Source organism: Morone saxatilis, unplaced genomic scaffold (assembly GCF_004916995.1).
Source record: "Morone saxatilis isolate NCDOM2014 unplaced genomic scaffold, NCSU_SB_2.0 Contig15, whole genome shotgun sequence".
NCBI classification, from domain to species: Eukaryota; Metazoa; Chordata; class Actinopteri; family Moronidae; genus Morone; species Morone saxatilis.
Genome location: NW_023339707.1, coordinates 10090711 through 10106987, shown reverse-complemented (window position 1 = coordinate 10106987; position 16277 = coordinate 10090711). Strand labels below are relative to the sequence as shown.

Sequence of the window (16277 nt, the reverse complement as noted above, 5' to 3'; positions counted from 1 at the left end):
AGACTTGCACACACTGTGAAAGGTCCAGAGATTTATGTAACACATTCATGTTTCCCACTTCCACATTTTAGTACTACTCTAGCAGAGCCTGGCTAATAATAGCCGCTATTAATATTTCTTGTTGCCTAGCAACCCCAGCAAGTAATAGCTTACTCTGGAAAAATAGATGACCGATAAGGAAGAAGGGGGGGCGGGTTGGTGGGGTTGGAGTGGGGGGATTCAATTCATTTATTATCTCCTGGGACAAGAGGAGCTTATTTCTGAGGCTGCGGAATAGGAAAGTAGGCTGTATATTGAGAAATATTTTAAAGCAATTGAAGATGACGTTATTTTCATTTTGGTTCCATTAGGAATGTTTCATTTGATGCTTCCCCAACAAAGTCAATTAACCTTAATTTCATACTGATAAAGGTATAATAAGGAAGATTGAATTTATGTCTGCTGAATGCTTAAAGAATAATAAGGGTGGATGGAAGTAGGCTGTTAGTGTTACCGGGGTCGGAAATGAGGAGACAAGCCTTTACCTTTGTTGTGTTGTATTAACAAAAGCCTTACAGACAAAAATTGGAGGAGATAGGTGGAAAACCAAAGCACTAATCGTTCAACAGTCTTCTTTCACCGTGGCTGAAGAAGCAAATAAAAAGTCAACAGTGTTACCTTAAGGATACACTTCTCTTCAATAAAAGCTGTCCTTCAGTGCACATATAAACCTCCTACAAGTACAAGCTCAGCTGGAGCAACAGATACGCTTCATCTCAAGGGATGTTGTTGCTGGTTTTTGTACAACATTTAGCCTAAGGCTAAAGCTCTGTAAACTTCTCCCTGCTTTGGGATTCTCTTTTTCAGCACACATCGATCCTACAGCAAACACGGTTAAATCATTACAGGATTGAGAGCAGTGGATTGACCATCATCATCATGCTGCATAGGCACACAATTTTTCATCAGTTCATCCTTGAAGCTTTAAAGACTGTAATTTCTGTTCATTTAGAATTGACTATATAATAATCTTATGATATCATGGCCTGCAGAACAGCATATGTTTCTGCAAGAGCCCTGTTTTTTTCAAGCTAAATTTATTCTCTCTGACAACCTCCTCTTTTCCATCTAATTATGACTCCACAGGCAGCAGAAATATTAACTGGTAAAACAAGAAGATGTGTGGCAGATGGAAAAAACAGGTGTCAAATACATGCATTGAGTCTTAGGCAAATCTCAGAGCTTTAACATTTGATGTACATTGAGGTTTGTTTTTTCAGTTTATTCTCAACTGGCAGATCCAGTGCTTTGTTCAGGTGCAGTCGCATGTTCTTCATAATAGTCTTAACTGCCAGTTTTGAACCATTTCTCACTTGAAATTGCACCATTTACAAGGACTCCAACAAGCAGAAGGATCAACATTGGCTTTATAAAAGACAGAGCTGTCCATCAGAAATGCCCTTACATTCTCTTAACTCCTCCCCACAACGCTGACCTACAGCTTTAAATCGAGACAGAAAGGGCCAAGTCTTGGATGACTAGATACTGTGAAATGTAACATGCCTTCGTGTGAATGCTTGTTGCTAAGGGAGAATCCCTGTCTCACCTTTAGCTGTCAGCGTTTCTGCCACCCCAGTGCTCAGGGAAGAGGTGGCACCCAGGGTCTCATGTTCAACAAGCCCCCTGATCGTTCAGGTCTGGCTGAGGCTACAGTGGGGGGAGATGCAAGCAAGATCTAGTGCTTTGAAAAAAATAAAGGAGGAGGGACACCCACCAGCAGACAGTAATGAGGGGTCGTGGAGGAGTTTGCAGAACGGCCCCAACACGGAGCCTTGGGGGGCGCCAGTGCGTTTAAATATTGAAACAGAGCACCAGCCCCTGTCTCATTACCGGTGTAATGAGGCTGGTTAGGGAGGAGGAAAGCCCCTGCTGCCAAAAAGCAGCTGCCAGTTTTACAAGTTTATGTCACACATTCAGTGAGATGAAGCCTGATGGGAACTTTGTTCAGTTCTGTTAAACATGTGCCATCAGATTAAGATTAATATTTTTGGCAGTATGTGTGACAGGCCAGTTGATTTTTAATGTTCTGCCCGTGTTGAGACAGTGGCACGATATAATTTGGCAGTTGCAGATACTGTTATTTATTTTTAAGGCTGCATTAACATATTTTTGATTGATGATTGTTGTTGAGCATTTTTTGTGCGACCACAGAGCAGAAGAATTCCACAGCATGGCATGACTGCCCTGACATATTATCACTTTATAAAGTTGTTATTGCCTAAATGTTTTCAAACAGTTGCCCACCTACACATCCAGCAATATTGGAGCAAAATATTCATTCTGAGTCATGTTAGTGGCCACCTGATGGAAATATGTATAATGTTCACTCTCGTTTTAGTTCTGGTTTGATTTCAACCAACCCGGTGGTTGAAATACCTGTGCCATGGTTGCTCTGTGTATTACGTCTCTGGCTAGTTGTCAGCTTTGTTTGTATCCTGTTTGGTGCTGAGCACATATGATACATTCAGATTTGTGATAATTCACTGTGAGCAACCCCTTTCACATTACATTCAATGAGTCATTCATTTGTAATATAGAAAATATTGGTTATTGGAGCTTTAACTTTGGAAAACAAAAATGTACCTCACCCCGGCCTCTTTTAAAAAGTATGACACAGAAATACTGAGCAATAGTGCACAGTGTATAGTCACTGATTGTTACAAGGTTATATGAGCTTGACTTAATTTGACTTCATTTAATCGGTGAAAGGAAATGTATTTTGCATCACTTGGCATTTAGGACATACACAGCAGGGGCCAAGGCCATAACTATTTTAATGCAGCAACATGAAAATTATATTGACAGCTGTGGTTATTGACAGGGATAGTTAGATAGAGGCACAATCAACCCATTAAAAACGTCAGAGTAAGCCTATCAACACTGTACACAAATCTGTGTTGTGAAACATCGTATCGTAAGTGATATTCAGACATGCACAGAAAGCAAAAGGGTGAAAATAAAGATAGTGTTCCTAAAATGATCGGCTGTATAAAGCATACACAGTAAAATACACTAAGTGGTGCACACCATGTATGTTGGAAACTAGAAGATCACCTTTTTCATTTTCCAGGGCCTGTCCACTGCCTACTATCTAATGAGAAGAACTGCCTTAAAATAAACTTTATCTAAAAAAAAGAAGATGCAGTTTGACTTGACTTCACATGCTCAGTGTGGGTGGATTACTTGTGTTTTTTAAATTGAAACAGCAATCTTTTTTTTCCAGTGTAGGTTTTAGACATATCTCATATGACCTGCTTGCTCTGCTGCCTTTCACTGGGATAGATATGACATCTTAGTGACGTTCCCAGATAAATCACTTTTTGTAACAGTAGAAATGTTTTCTGTTGTGGCTTTTCATTTAAAAAAAAGACAGATGCCCTTCAGTGCTACACTCCACAACAGGGGTGAACAATGTGTCTTGTAGTTGTCAAGAGAAATGACAGCGAGATAATTGGGAGGGCACTCCCGTTTCATTTAAACTGAGACAAATAGGCTTCCAAAGAGAAGTGTGCTTTAAGAAAGTAAAGCTTTGTTTTGTGCAGGTTATCATGCAGGGTTCGGAGTGAAGTAATGAAGAGCAGTATTAACGGATTGAGCATTAAAAACAAATGCTCATTCATTGCAGTTCATGAATATGCATGGTACTAATTCAAATAACCTTAGGCGACTGTTCCGACTAATGAATATTTAAAACAGCTTGGTCACAGAGATTTGAGCACTGCATTACAGCTGACTCTCTGGGATCATCACGTACAAGGGTAAACAATTAGGAATGGCAAAAACAGATTTCAGTTGTGATCAAAACACATCTGGAAAACAATATCTCATGTTGTCACATTAGTTACGGGCCATTGGCGCTCCAAAGGAGAACGTGATGACATGCAAGAGGACGACAAGGTGAAGAGTTGGCTGTAATCATAAATAATAGTCGATTAATCAATGAGTCACTCAATCACTTTTTTCAAGTGAAAAAGCCAAAAAAATCTCTGGTTCCAGTTTCTGAAATGAAAGACTGCTGATTTTCTTTGTTTGTATATGATTACAAATTGACCTGTTGGTTGGACAAAACAACCAATTTGCGATTGGCAGTGGCATTCATCACTATTTTCTGACATTTAGTAGACCAGATTATTAAATGATTATTGAAAAAAAACTAATCTACAGTTTCATCAACAAAGAAATTTATCTTAAGTTGCAGCCCTAATCAAATTTGGTAATGAAAATAGCCATTTGTTTGTTTGTTCTGACCTCAAAGCCTTCGAGCTGGCTCAGTCAGGAAGGGTGGAAGAGCAGGAAAGGAAAAGCAGCCTCAGCACAGTGCCTAACAGAGCGGCACTCACACTCGGAGGGACCCAGGGGTGACTAAACATGTTTACATTTACCACACTGGTGTTGAAAAAGCCCTGCACCCTTACACGCTGCAAAAAGGAGAATCCTGTACTGCCCACTTAAAAGGGGGCCTCGGCTGCTTCCTTTGAGGGATCAGCGTGGTGACTCGTCCTCCTCGCCACCACCGCAACGCTAATTAGGCCCACCACAAAGCCAGCCTGTGGGGATAATGTCGCATTATTAGAGTCATTTGTTTCAATTAACCGCTCTGTGATTCTACAATAACACAGCGCAGCCCAGTGCAAAGAAGCCATTACTCTCGCCCAAGGAACCACTGAGGTTTGGGACAAGAGTGTTTGTAAGAGGGTTACGGATACCTGCTCCTGCCAGCGGTGGTGCTGCCAGGCTCCACATACTGCCCAGTTGCTGCAGCACTGAGGGAAAGCAAAAAAAATGTCCTTATTCACTTCACATCTTGTAGAGCTTTTAAAGACTGTTGTTGGCTTGTTCTTGTGCATTTCACTCTGACTGAAGATTAGTGGATTGGATTGTTGACTTGAGCGTGGACCACTGAGAACTATAGGCTGTTCTTGTTCCCTTTGACATACTGAGACCATTGTGGTTGACTGAATTACTATTGTGCTACTGTATACTTGATGCTGCTCTTGTCATTTTTAGACTGCAATTAGGTTACTTTGTGAGCTTTGTGCACAAGACTTTCGCTTTTGCTCTTCAGCTCATGTCTTACTCTTATGCTTGCCTTAAATGTGAGGAGTTTAATTCATGTATTTTCACATTAACAGACAATGAAAACCGATTGCTTTGACAACTATCCTCCCCAGCCCCGTCCCCTTACTAGTGACTTGTGACATGACAATTAGTCTTGTGCCTTTATGGCCACCAACAAGCAACCCTTGATAATAGCTGTTTGTACTTGTTTGTGCACTTGCATGCTGCCTTCTGTTGGTCACAGCTGGAGGCTGAAAGAGCCTACTGGTTGCAGGTTGCATAAGACATGAGTGTGAGAGAGATTATGACTGTGACTTGTTGCCTGATGTAAAAGGAATAACATCAAAAAATGTGTTTGTGTAAATGGCTTTGGTGTCAGTTCACTTTTTCCTGATCATTTGCATGTTGTTTTTGAGCTGCGCAGTAAACTACCTCAATGTTTTTAGACACTTAACAGCTCTAGTACAAAGACGCTTATCAACTTCAAATGCTCCTGAATACAATATTTCAGAGCACTTTTAGGTCCTTTCAACACTAGATAATGGAAACTTCGATTGTTACCAAGAGGTTGCTGCCCTGTGATGACTCTGTTGCCAGGCTCTCTCATTGGCTTTCTCCCCCCGCTGCGCAGATGTTTACAAAGAGACATCACCAGTTCACATTAAAGGGTTCAAGTTGTCCCCTCGGGCTGTTGCTATGGAAATAACCCTGCTATGGTCGCTCATTCATGTTTGATTAATTGTTTTTTCCTTTCTATGCTGTTGCCTCTACAAAGACCTCATCATGGGAACACACAATAGGAAAAGATGAATATGTCCAAATCTGTTTTATTCTCTCTTCCCGCTTTGTGGATATTTTGTGGATGTTCTGTGGAGATAAAAGTCTTAGAAATTGTATTAGTGTTGTATTAATGTTGATAAAGCCTTGCCTGTGAAGCCTTACAATCATAAAGACTATTTTATTTTGTTTCCCAGACTTACCTGGACTGAAGATAAGCATTTTGCCTTTTCCCCCCTCCTAAATTGCACTGTGCAGTGCTGAGCTACAGCAACCCACTGGGGCCAATTAGGATGCCAGCAGAGCCAGGAAGTGCAGAGCAGATGCTTTTGCCACTATTTATTAAAATCCAATCTGCGGGGGCCCCTCCAACAGCTCGTTAAAGTACCGTTAATCTAATTAGCTCTCACTTGCCACTGTTTTCACCACATTACCAAATACAAGGGCCTCGACTTTGCAATTTAGGCTGATTAAGTAGGTCCAGTGCTGTTAGGCAGAGCTTGTAGGGAGGAGCTCCTCAGAGCTGTCAGTCATTTCCCAGAGTCAGATAAATCATGCGGCTTAGTTCAGCAATGGCTTTGGGCTTGTGTTTGAATTAAAATATCTGCAATAGGAATATTGGTTAAAATCAAATCCACATTGCCAGCTCAGTAGTGCAAGTCTGCATGTCTGCAAACACTAATGAAATACTCCACATCATAAAGACCTTGTATATTTGTAATGGCATGGTATCAGAACTGGATACAAATTCCATAATGGGTTCTTTATGGATCAGTTCTATGCAATTCCCACTGATGTCCTTTCATGTCTTTTAGATCACAGCCATGAATCTGCACTTCCGGTTCATTATTGTTTAGGCCGGGCTGTATTTTTATTTGATGAGAGCTGCTCTCTGGACAAGTGCCTGGTTCTACTCAGAGATCTGTGCGGCGGCTTTGACATGCAGTCCTGCTCATTGCTTACAGATGGGCAGTCTAACATGGAGCTGTAATCGCTTCCAGATGAGGAGGGCACAGTATATACTTTAAGACATATTTTAATTCGTCAACGAAATGGATGATGGGAATACATGAAGACAAGACTAACACAGGGATGATTGTAAAATAATTGACAGGAAGGATAAGAAATAAAGAATTTATAGGAATGTGTAGTTTAAGTTGACTCCCGCACGTTTTGTATTAAAAACAGGATGTAAGAATTTTAACAAGCATCTTGTATTTTGATTTCTATTCATGGCATCTAGAGGCAGTCTGAGTTTAGATTCATTCAGATCTCAAACAGCTTTGTTTACATTCTCATCTTGCCTGCCAACATTTTTTAAGGCCGCAATCTTGACAGCATTAGGCACAGGGGCACTTTGAAATGCAAGGTGAAACCAATATCTAAATAAATACATGTAATAAAAACCAAAATGTAAGCCTATATGATCCCGTACCCTAATTATGGAAACTTAACAAAGACTTGCTTACTCTTTCTCAAAACCTACTCCAGCATGTATTCTCATCAGATCATTCAGCCAGGTAGAGAATCATAACCATAAGTGATTTTAAAAACATGATGTTGTCTGGAAAAACAGTCTGCATAGTATTCATCATTTATCATACGTTTCTGCCTGCATCCTTACAAGCTGCACATAACAACTGGATGGATGTTTCAGTTGACAAACATGCTTTTACATTTTTAAACCAGCTGACTTTGTAGCCACTCATGAAAGACGTGAGCCACAATCACTTTTTGTTCTGATATTTTTGTTGCACTACACAACCTACAGAAGCCTGCTTTTTCCTTAAGGTTACAGCTGGTGGTGAAAATTGCAGAAAAATTATATATGGCATCTTGAAATTACATTATTCTCACTGCTGCTTCTCTAACCATGGCCATTTATCTATTTATAAACCCACAAAGGCTTAGAGTCTGTAACAGCTGCACTAAGCTCCAGTATGCTGGTGTGGAGAGGTTCGTGCTTGTACTGTTGAAGAGATCTAGTCCACTGTTCCACATATACTTTTTTTTTTACAAATATCATTATTTCTTTGGTCAGCGACTTTAAAATATATTTTAAAAAAATATACATTATTATACAGTAGCTTAACCAACTGAACATTATGTGCCATGTTTAGTTTGAGCTCTACATCCTTTCACCTGGGTTGGTGTTACTTTTTGTTGAGATCCATTTACATTGAGACTAATGTTGATGTTGATTCTATAATCAATATTTTTATGTAAACGATTGATCACATTCCCACTTGTATGTGTAACTGGTCTCATGTAGTGACAAACCCATCAAGTGCCATCACCAGACTTTGGTTCCCCTTAGCTCTGTGGAGCTTGATAGCATCTTTACGTCATTGTTTTGTTTTTTTGATCCATAACTTTACTGTTTTGGTTTACTCTCGTCAGCATCATTTTTGGTCGCAGGAGGCAGCTTAAGCTAAAAAGCTATAAAAGCCCGCTGCACACTACCTGCTCAGCACCAAACAACAGCAGAGCCAAAGTTGGTGACGGATGAACATAATGGAGCATTGAGCAGCTAGAGGGCCAGATATTTCCCCTTAGTATTTGCTGAAGAGCACAACAGATCCAAGTGATTAAATATTGGACTTAAATTCATCACATGGACAGAAACAGTGGTAAAAAAAATCAGTAAATGCTGGTTTAAGAATGACGGATGCTTGCTCTATATATTACACTGAAGGCTTTTGCTGCTACAGCTTTACTTGGTCTAGTATTTTAGCTTATGGTGGCTAATATTAGCTGATAATCTGGGCATATTTTAATGGATCATTTTCAGCTAAAATAAAGCCGATCAAGTCCGCTCTTAAGATAACAGTTACTACATACTGAGAAAACAATGCTAAGTGCAGTCCCGTTATTGTAGTCTCCTAGATAAAACCACTGTTATTGGCTTTTTTCTGAGTCCTTGATCAAAGATTGTTTCACATCATCAATCAAAGAGTGGTACCCTTTGATTGATGCTGAAGTGCTGTTTTAAAAAAGCCCCCTCTGTATCACCGTCAGCGGCAGAGTAGCACTTGTACTTTTCTCATTCTTCAAGACAGTGCACATGCACACAATCATTCCCTGTAACAACTAGCATGTAAAAATGGGCTTATCATGTACTCTGTGTTCGTGCTAGCACACTAACCCTGTATCAAAAACTGTAGAATACTGCTGTGTGTATTTCCCCCATTTTACAGTTGGCTTGAAATCCATGGAAGTGCTATACACTTTGGAAGTGGATGGCATTCAGATTTGATTTAGTGTTGTGCTCAGTATCTGCATCATGCTTTGATGTAATGACCATCAATGTAAAGAGAAAGTGTATCAGTGCATCACCTCTGAGTAGTTCCTGTTTGTTTTTATGGCCTTTTGAAATCGATACACCATGCAGCACTTTCCACTTTGCTGCTCAGTGCATATGATGATGATGATGATGATGATGATGATGATGCATATATTCAGGAGCCTGTGATTGGACAAACACTTTTATGCTCTCCCATACAATTACCTTGTTTTATTGTCTAATTTTCATGTCTTTTAAACTCTGTCGGTCTCTGCATTTGCGCCCGTCCTTCTTTTTGTTATCAACCCTCTTCTCTCTACATCATTCCACTTCCCCTCCTCCTTTTATCTGCTCTCTCTACATCAACTCTTTTTCTTTTGCATCTCACACTCTCCACCCCTCTCTCACTCTCCCTCACTTCCTCATTCTTCCTCCTTCTCCCTATCTCTTTCTGTCTCTGCTGTTTTGATAGTGACGCAGTTATCAGGCTGTCAATTCTAATCTTGTCTTGCCAGTGCAGTGCTGTCCATTCAGAATTACAGCTACCCCCTCCTCCCTATCTCTCTCCCCACATCCACAACCCCTTCAATCCCTTTCCCCTTCTCTCTCTCTCTCTCTCTCTCTCTCTCTCAGACAACAGAAGCGCTGATGGGATGAGCAAGCTAAGGCTGACACTATAGTTCACTCTTTAGTAAACTAGAAAGCTGTGTACAACATATATTTAGACTCTACTGCTCTGTACAGGACATGGTGGTCTCACCTAGCAACAGCCATTTGCTGTTTTTGGCCATCTCTACATTGTGGTCTTTAAAATATAGCTAAGTGAAAATGCTTTTTATTTTCAACATCAGTGTCGATCTGCTCTGTAAAGTGAGGCAGTGTCCAAAAAAGAGAAAATTATATTTTATATCTTCTGGTCTCATGGCTAAGGCAGGGTATTGAACCTCAATACTTTCTCTGTACAGACCAAAATGTGTATGTAGCACTAAACATCGAAAACTGGCATAGACTATTTGTAATTATATTAAAATTATAATATATTGCCACAGTATTTATGTCTCTATAAGTGCATGGTCTGTAAATTCTGAAGACTCATGTGACGCTCATGTGTATTGTAGTTAAAATAGTAATCACAAAAATTGAGCCTGTTCCTCAGTGACTTGGAAGCTGGTTACTGGTTGATTAGGACATCTTTGTACAGGGGACGGCTTCCCAAAATACAGGAAAGTCCTATAATAACTTCCGGTCTATTATTCGGAGGGTATATATATGTATTTTTCCTATTACTGTGGATGTCTGGCCAGACACAATTATATCATGTCACATCGTGATATCTCCAGCACAACTATAGGGTTGTGAGACAGGAGATAAATGCGCAGCAGTCTAAAATACGAATGGTAAATATCAGGATCCAGTGTCAGCACATCAGAATCAGAAGAGCTACTGTACAGCCTCACCATTTTGCATTAACACAGTCAACACAGGGAGAAATCCATCGAGAAGAGGACCAGATACCAATCTCTCCACTGACAATATCAGAAAATAGACCAGAATGCAATGCAGCCACAAGATGTTGCGTTATGAATAAGGGATGTGACTGTCTTTTTCTCAACTGACAACAACAGCTGTCATAATAATTACTGTTCTCCGCACCTGAATGAGAAAAACGAGGAAAATAAGCTTGGTATTGTACAGTTTATACGTGGTTGATATTTGTTTATCCACTTCAATAATTTGTAAAGCCAGCAAGTAAAACCACTCTGATGAATGTGTTTGTGATTAAGGGAAAGAGGAAGACACAAAAGTAATGACTGGTTACAATATTTATACAGTATAATAATAGATATAATAACCAATATCAGATATCTGATATGAACTTTATTCTGGTAATCTCCACAGAACCACTGCAGTCATGCCCTCCTAGAAAAAAACAAAAATAGCTATCATCAATAAACCAAAATCTGCTGCCAAGGAGCTAAGAAAAAGACTTAACTAGCTTAAAGATCAGGCCGCTTGAGACTTCATGTAAGTAGTAAAGCTTTTTTTGTCTTTGTATGATGAATGATAATGATTAATTATTAGCCTTTGTTACTGTAGATAAATACATTTTGCAGTGAAGACTGTGCCTGTCTGCTTCTTGAAACATGTGCTTAAGCCTTAGTAGTTTCCTCTTAATAGATGTTTGGGAATTGCCAGGCATTTCACTTATTGGCCCAAAAATAGACTGCATATCTTAGCAAAATCAAGACTAGTTATCTTGAAAACAAGTTTAATCTTATAATGTAAATGTTTCTTGTAAGACAAAATCATGCTAAAATACATTATGACTAAGTTTTTTTAATCAGCCTTTTTTTCAGAGAAGTTCACACCCACTCATGGGTTTTTTTCTGAAGGTATTCTGGGAAATGTAGGAAGATGCTGATTAGACAGGTTGAGGGAAAATGAAAGCAAAAAAAGCATGTCTAAGGGTGGACTTGTCCTCTCACGCTGTCACTGAAGGTAATGCTGTTATTCTGTAGTATAGTTTTGGTTTATTGTAGGCTTGTAGGCATGTTGAGACATCCCTTCATTCATTTTTCATCTGTATTCTCTTCAGTCTTTCATTGATATTTCATCTTCCTTTGTCAGCCTCCTATAAGTTCACAAACATGAGCCCCGTACAATAAGAGAGGGAAATAAAAAAAGAAATAAAAGAATATGCCCCTTGATTGCATGTAGCTGCAAGCTGTTGAGTGTCATCACTCTTTCCTTTGTGTGAATACATGTGAATTTTCCTGGAGATTATTTAGCCTTCTTTTTTTTCTATTTTGTCATTCCATTAGCTCTACCTTCAGTTTATTCTATTTTCACTTCAAAGGCTCGGGTGGAACAGATGTCGTTTCAAATGCCTGTCTTCTGCCTCATTGCCTAAAAGTGAGGGATGATTATTTTTTAATGAAACCGGGCATACTCACACACACACAAAAAAATTATCTGTAAGCTGTGAAATAGACAAGCAATACTTTCACATCACCCTGAATGAGAACATCCATTCATTTCCGCACACCACAAAAGCCATTTTGAAGTTTTTCTTTAGCTGCCAAATGTGCTCCTGGACCTTGAATTTTGATTAGTTAATTTCATGCTGTGTGGAATACAGTGTGTTGTTTGGCTGCAAATGCTTTTGCTGAAACAATGCGATTTTCAAAGGCAGTCATTTCTTGTTTTCCAATTGACAGTTAAAGGGGGAAACATGGCTGCTGCTTAATCCCGTGATAAGTATGCATTAGATGGATGTGAACGTCTTTAAATGTCCTCAAGTTGCTGTTTGATACTCGCGCAGGGACAAATCTTTTTCATGGTTTGTTCTCCCTCCTGCTGAGTTTTAACACTGAAACCCAGGATCAGTGGATCATGAAAGAGAACATTCAAAGCTGTTTAAAATTTCTAAAATGCAACCTGATGAAATAGAAACTTGGCCTTGGAGATGGGCTCTCTTCGCCAAAAAAAAAAAAAAGGAGTTCAGTCTCACTTCACTGAAAGCCCCTAACAACATTTGAGTAACTCTCCATAACCCCTCAACCGTAAATAGTGCACATAAATATCCTTCATTTGACATAATACCAATGTATATCATTATATATTCAGTATGTCATTATATCTTCTATTATATGGATGGAAATTGGATTGTTTTTTCCTGCCTTTATAGCAACCAAGAAATCAGGTTAACTGATGTTCCTCCGATACTAATGGCAACATCAAGCCGTCACTTCTTCCTCGCCATCCTCCCTCTGCTGCACCTCTTCTCTCTCTTTCTCTTTATCTTTCTTCCTCACTCTCTCTCTCTCTCTCTCCCTCCCGACTCCCTTTCCTCTCCCTCTTTCTCCTGTGCTTGATGTGTTCTCTCCTCAGCAAAGAAGGCAATTTCCATATAGAATCACAACCAGGATCAGGTGACCTGGATTTGACTCTCCGTCAAAGCCCTGCACGGAAAATGAAAATGTATTCATGTGTATTGGATCGAGTGCATCACACAGATGTGAGCCGTTTTTGCTGCCTGAAAATGTAGTGAGATTGCAGTGTGTTATTGTTGACAAACCGGGTGCATCTTATGAAAAATATAGATTTAATCCTTTTTTTTGTGGTTTCCCCAGAAAGTGGAATTGAATTATTTCTGATCTACATGAAAGAGAATAAAGATTGAAAGGAAACCACAATATATTCATGAATCCAGCGATTTAACAGCTAAAAAGTCTTACCAACATGAAACCAAGTGGAACTGCTAACAATGAGGTTTTAATTAGCCCAGGACTCTGTCTCCTCATCCCATGTTTGGCCAGTTTCTCCTGAACCAACCCCTCCTACACCCCAGAGGCTAACCTGTCTCACTGACGTCCTGTTAGTCTTCATTCACCCATGTCCATAAATTGATCTGTTTTCTCTTCTCAGAAGAAGCCCTGTCTGCTCTTCGCAGAACTGCTTTCACCCTCGTTCATTGAATGTTCTATTTGGTTATTTCATTTATGCTGAGCGTCATGGGCACAGTGGTTAATGATGGTTATTTAACCTTGAAAAATATCTCATCTAGTCGATGCATCATTGAAGGACTCCTCAAGCTTCTTTCTGCAGTAGCTAGAGCAAAAGAGTTACAGTATTTGCATTGACTGATTTATGACCAGCAACATCTTTGTCTCTTTTTCCCTCTCTTCTCTCCATCCCTGTTTCTGCCCCCAGATAAGCAGTGAGAAGCGGGCCTCAGCAGAAATGATGAAGCCCAAACCCAAACCTCAAAAGAAGAAGAAGAAGAAGGACCCCAACGAGCCACAGAAACCTGTGTCAGCGTACGCGCTCTTCTTCAGAGACACCCAGGCTGCCATCAAGGGCCAAAACCCCAACGCCACCTTCGGGGACGTCTCCAAGATCGTGGCCTCCATGTGGGACAGCCTAGGGGAGGAACAGAAGCAGGTAAAAAACATGTTGGTCTGGAATATTTGAAACAATAAAGTGGATGTGGAAACAGGATTACTTAAAGGAGAGACAGCAAAAAAAGGACATGTCTGCAAATATAGCACTGTATGTAAACTTTTGCATACATTTCCTATGCTTATACACATGCACATACACTGATGCAAACACACACATATACAGTCACATGCACACATTCTGGTCCAACCAGTAGATGGCATGTGTGCTGCAGCAGGCAGGAAGCCTTTCTTTGCCATTATGTGCTGTGTAATTACCAGAACATTGCTGTGAGATACAGCTCACCTTAATGAGCTAGTTCTTCTCTTTCTAAAGGTAATCCATCCGTTTATCCTCATTCCCTTGACTCTCATAAAAATGATTTTCTTTCTAAATTTAATTCTAGCAAAGCAAATGAAGGAAGGGGTGGGGTAGTATACTGTGCAACAGCAGTCTGTAAAACAGTCTGAGACCAACAAAGTTGCACATTTTACAGGCAAGAATTGGTCAGTATAGGAAAAATGTACGCACTAGGACTGATTATGTTTTGCAGTGGGTAAATACGCTCATACCCACATACTAGTGCACCCCTGCAAAAGCAAACAATCAGATAACAATAAATATACAAACCCATAAACCCTCAACTGTCATGCAAAGGCGTGTTCTCTTAGTTTTTCTTAGTAGTGCAGTGTCCATCAAAACTAAAAAGGAATTTCCAAAAATATAGTGGAAAAAGTGAAAACCATCTTCTCTGCCAAAATAAGATTCCCACAAAGCTCCAGGCTCAGGTACGGTCCACACTTCCTGTGTCCCTCCAGCCTCCATAGCTGGTGCCTCCACACCATGCATCTTCATTGACCCTCTGACAAGCAAGGATGTGTGAAGTTCTCATTTCCTCTCTCTTTATTTATATCTCTCGCCTGCTATTTTGATCCTGCCTAGAATACAGAATTAGTGATCCCCCCCCTCACTATCATCTTGTCCTTGGATTTAGCTGAAGGGCATCTCAGCTATCCAGGAAGAGTAGTCTGTTGTTTTTGTTGCTATTTAACGTCATCTCCAGCTCAGCAGTAACAGGTAGGAAATGCTAATGATGATGGAGTTAGAGGAGGTCATGATGATTTGCAAAGAGAAACTAAAGTTGTTAGCTTCGTTTGCTTATTATCAATTCTCTTGAGACAAGGAAGGTTTTATTTATTTTAGATTAAGAAAGGACTGTATTTTCCAAACTGTTTCTTCTTAGTGTGGGGCATCAGTTCTGTGGCACACAGAAATAAGACAGGGTGAAACTATGGTGTGTCTGTAGTCAAACATCGAAAACTGTCAAGTAACAAAAGATGGTATAATCAGATTTATAATTACTTATTCTTTGATCAGATATTTCTTGATTTTAATGACATTTCTGCCAGTTTTACACTATTTTATTCAGGGAAAAGTTTTTGTTCTTCTCGGCTGCTTGTGATTTTGTAGAATCAACATATTTCTCAGAGTTAGGTGTTAAATTGAATAGTTAAAATGATTTTACCACAAGTGTAAAAACAAAAAAATACTCAGCCCTACAATGTAATGTATAAATACTTTAACTTTAATACTCTCTCCTTTTTGTTTTCCATAATAGACGATAAATAGATGATTTTGCCTATGGCCCTTAGAGCTATAGCTATTTTCAGACACTACACAAACATTGCCCGCAAAATAATACCTGCATTTAAAAACGTACATGAGAAAACACACATTCATATGCACTCACAAAGCCACATTCTTTATGCAAACACGCTGCGTTCGTTCAAACACAGCAGCAGCAGAGGTTTGTAACTATCACTGTAACAATATGGAAGGCAGTTTCAAACAAAACTCATACACAGGCAGGGATTGTATCCTAATGTGCCAAATGACAACAACCATTCTGGTGTATCACTAATGTCAGGGTGCTGATAGGAGTGTTATTGTGGAGTTAAAAGGAGAGAGAGAGAGAGAATGAGAGAGAGAGAGAGAGAGAGAGAGAGAGAAGTTCCAGTTCATTTCTCTAGGTGGATTGGAATGGAAATGATGTGTTGCTACAATAGAGGGAGACACATTGAGATGAGGGAGTTTTAGTGCCGTGATAAGGAAATAGAGGTGTTCTGTACCATTGGCTCTGATGGAAAGAGAAACATTAAGGATCTGTGTGTGTGTGTGT

At 39.7% G+C, this 16277-nt stretch overlaps 1 protein-coding gene across 3 annotated transcripts in view; it reads left to right on the top strand.

The window, feature by feature from the left end:
- Nucleotides 1-16277, top strand: part of LOC118323902 (thymocyte selection-associated high mobility group box protein TOX-like) — a 75759-nt gene that overhangs the window by 55081 nt on the left and 4401 nt on the right. For all 3 annotated transcript variants that reach the window (XM_035655971.1, XM_035655970.1, XM_035655969.1), the window contains one exon: nt 13871-14101. In XM_035655971.1, the coding sequence (XP_035511864.1) occupies nt 13871-14101 (231 nt within the window). The remainder of the gene's footprint in view (nt 1-13870; nt 14102-16277) is intronic.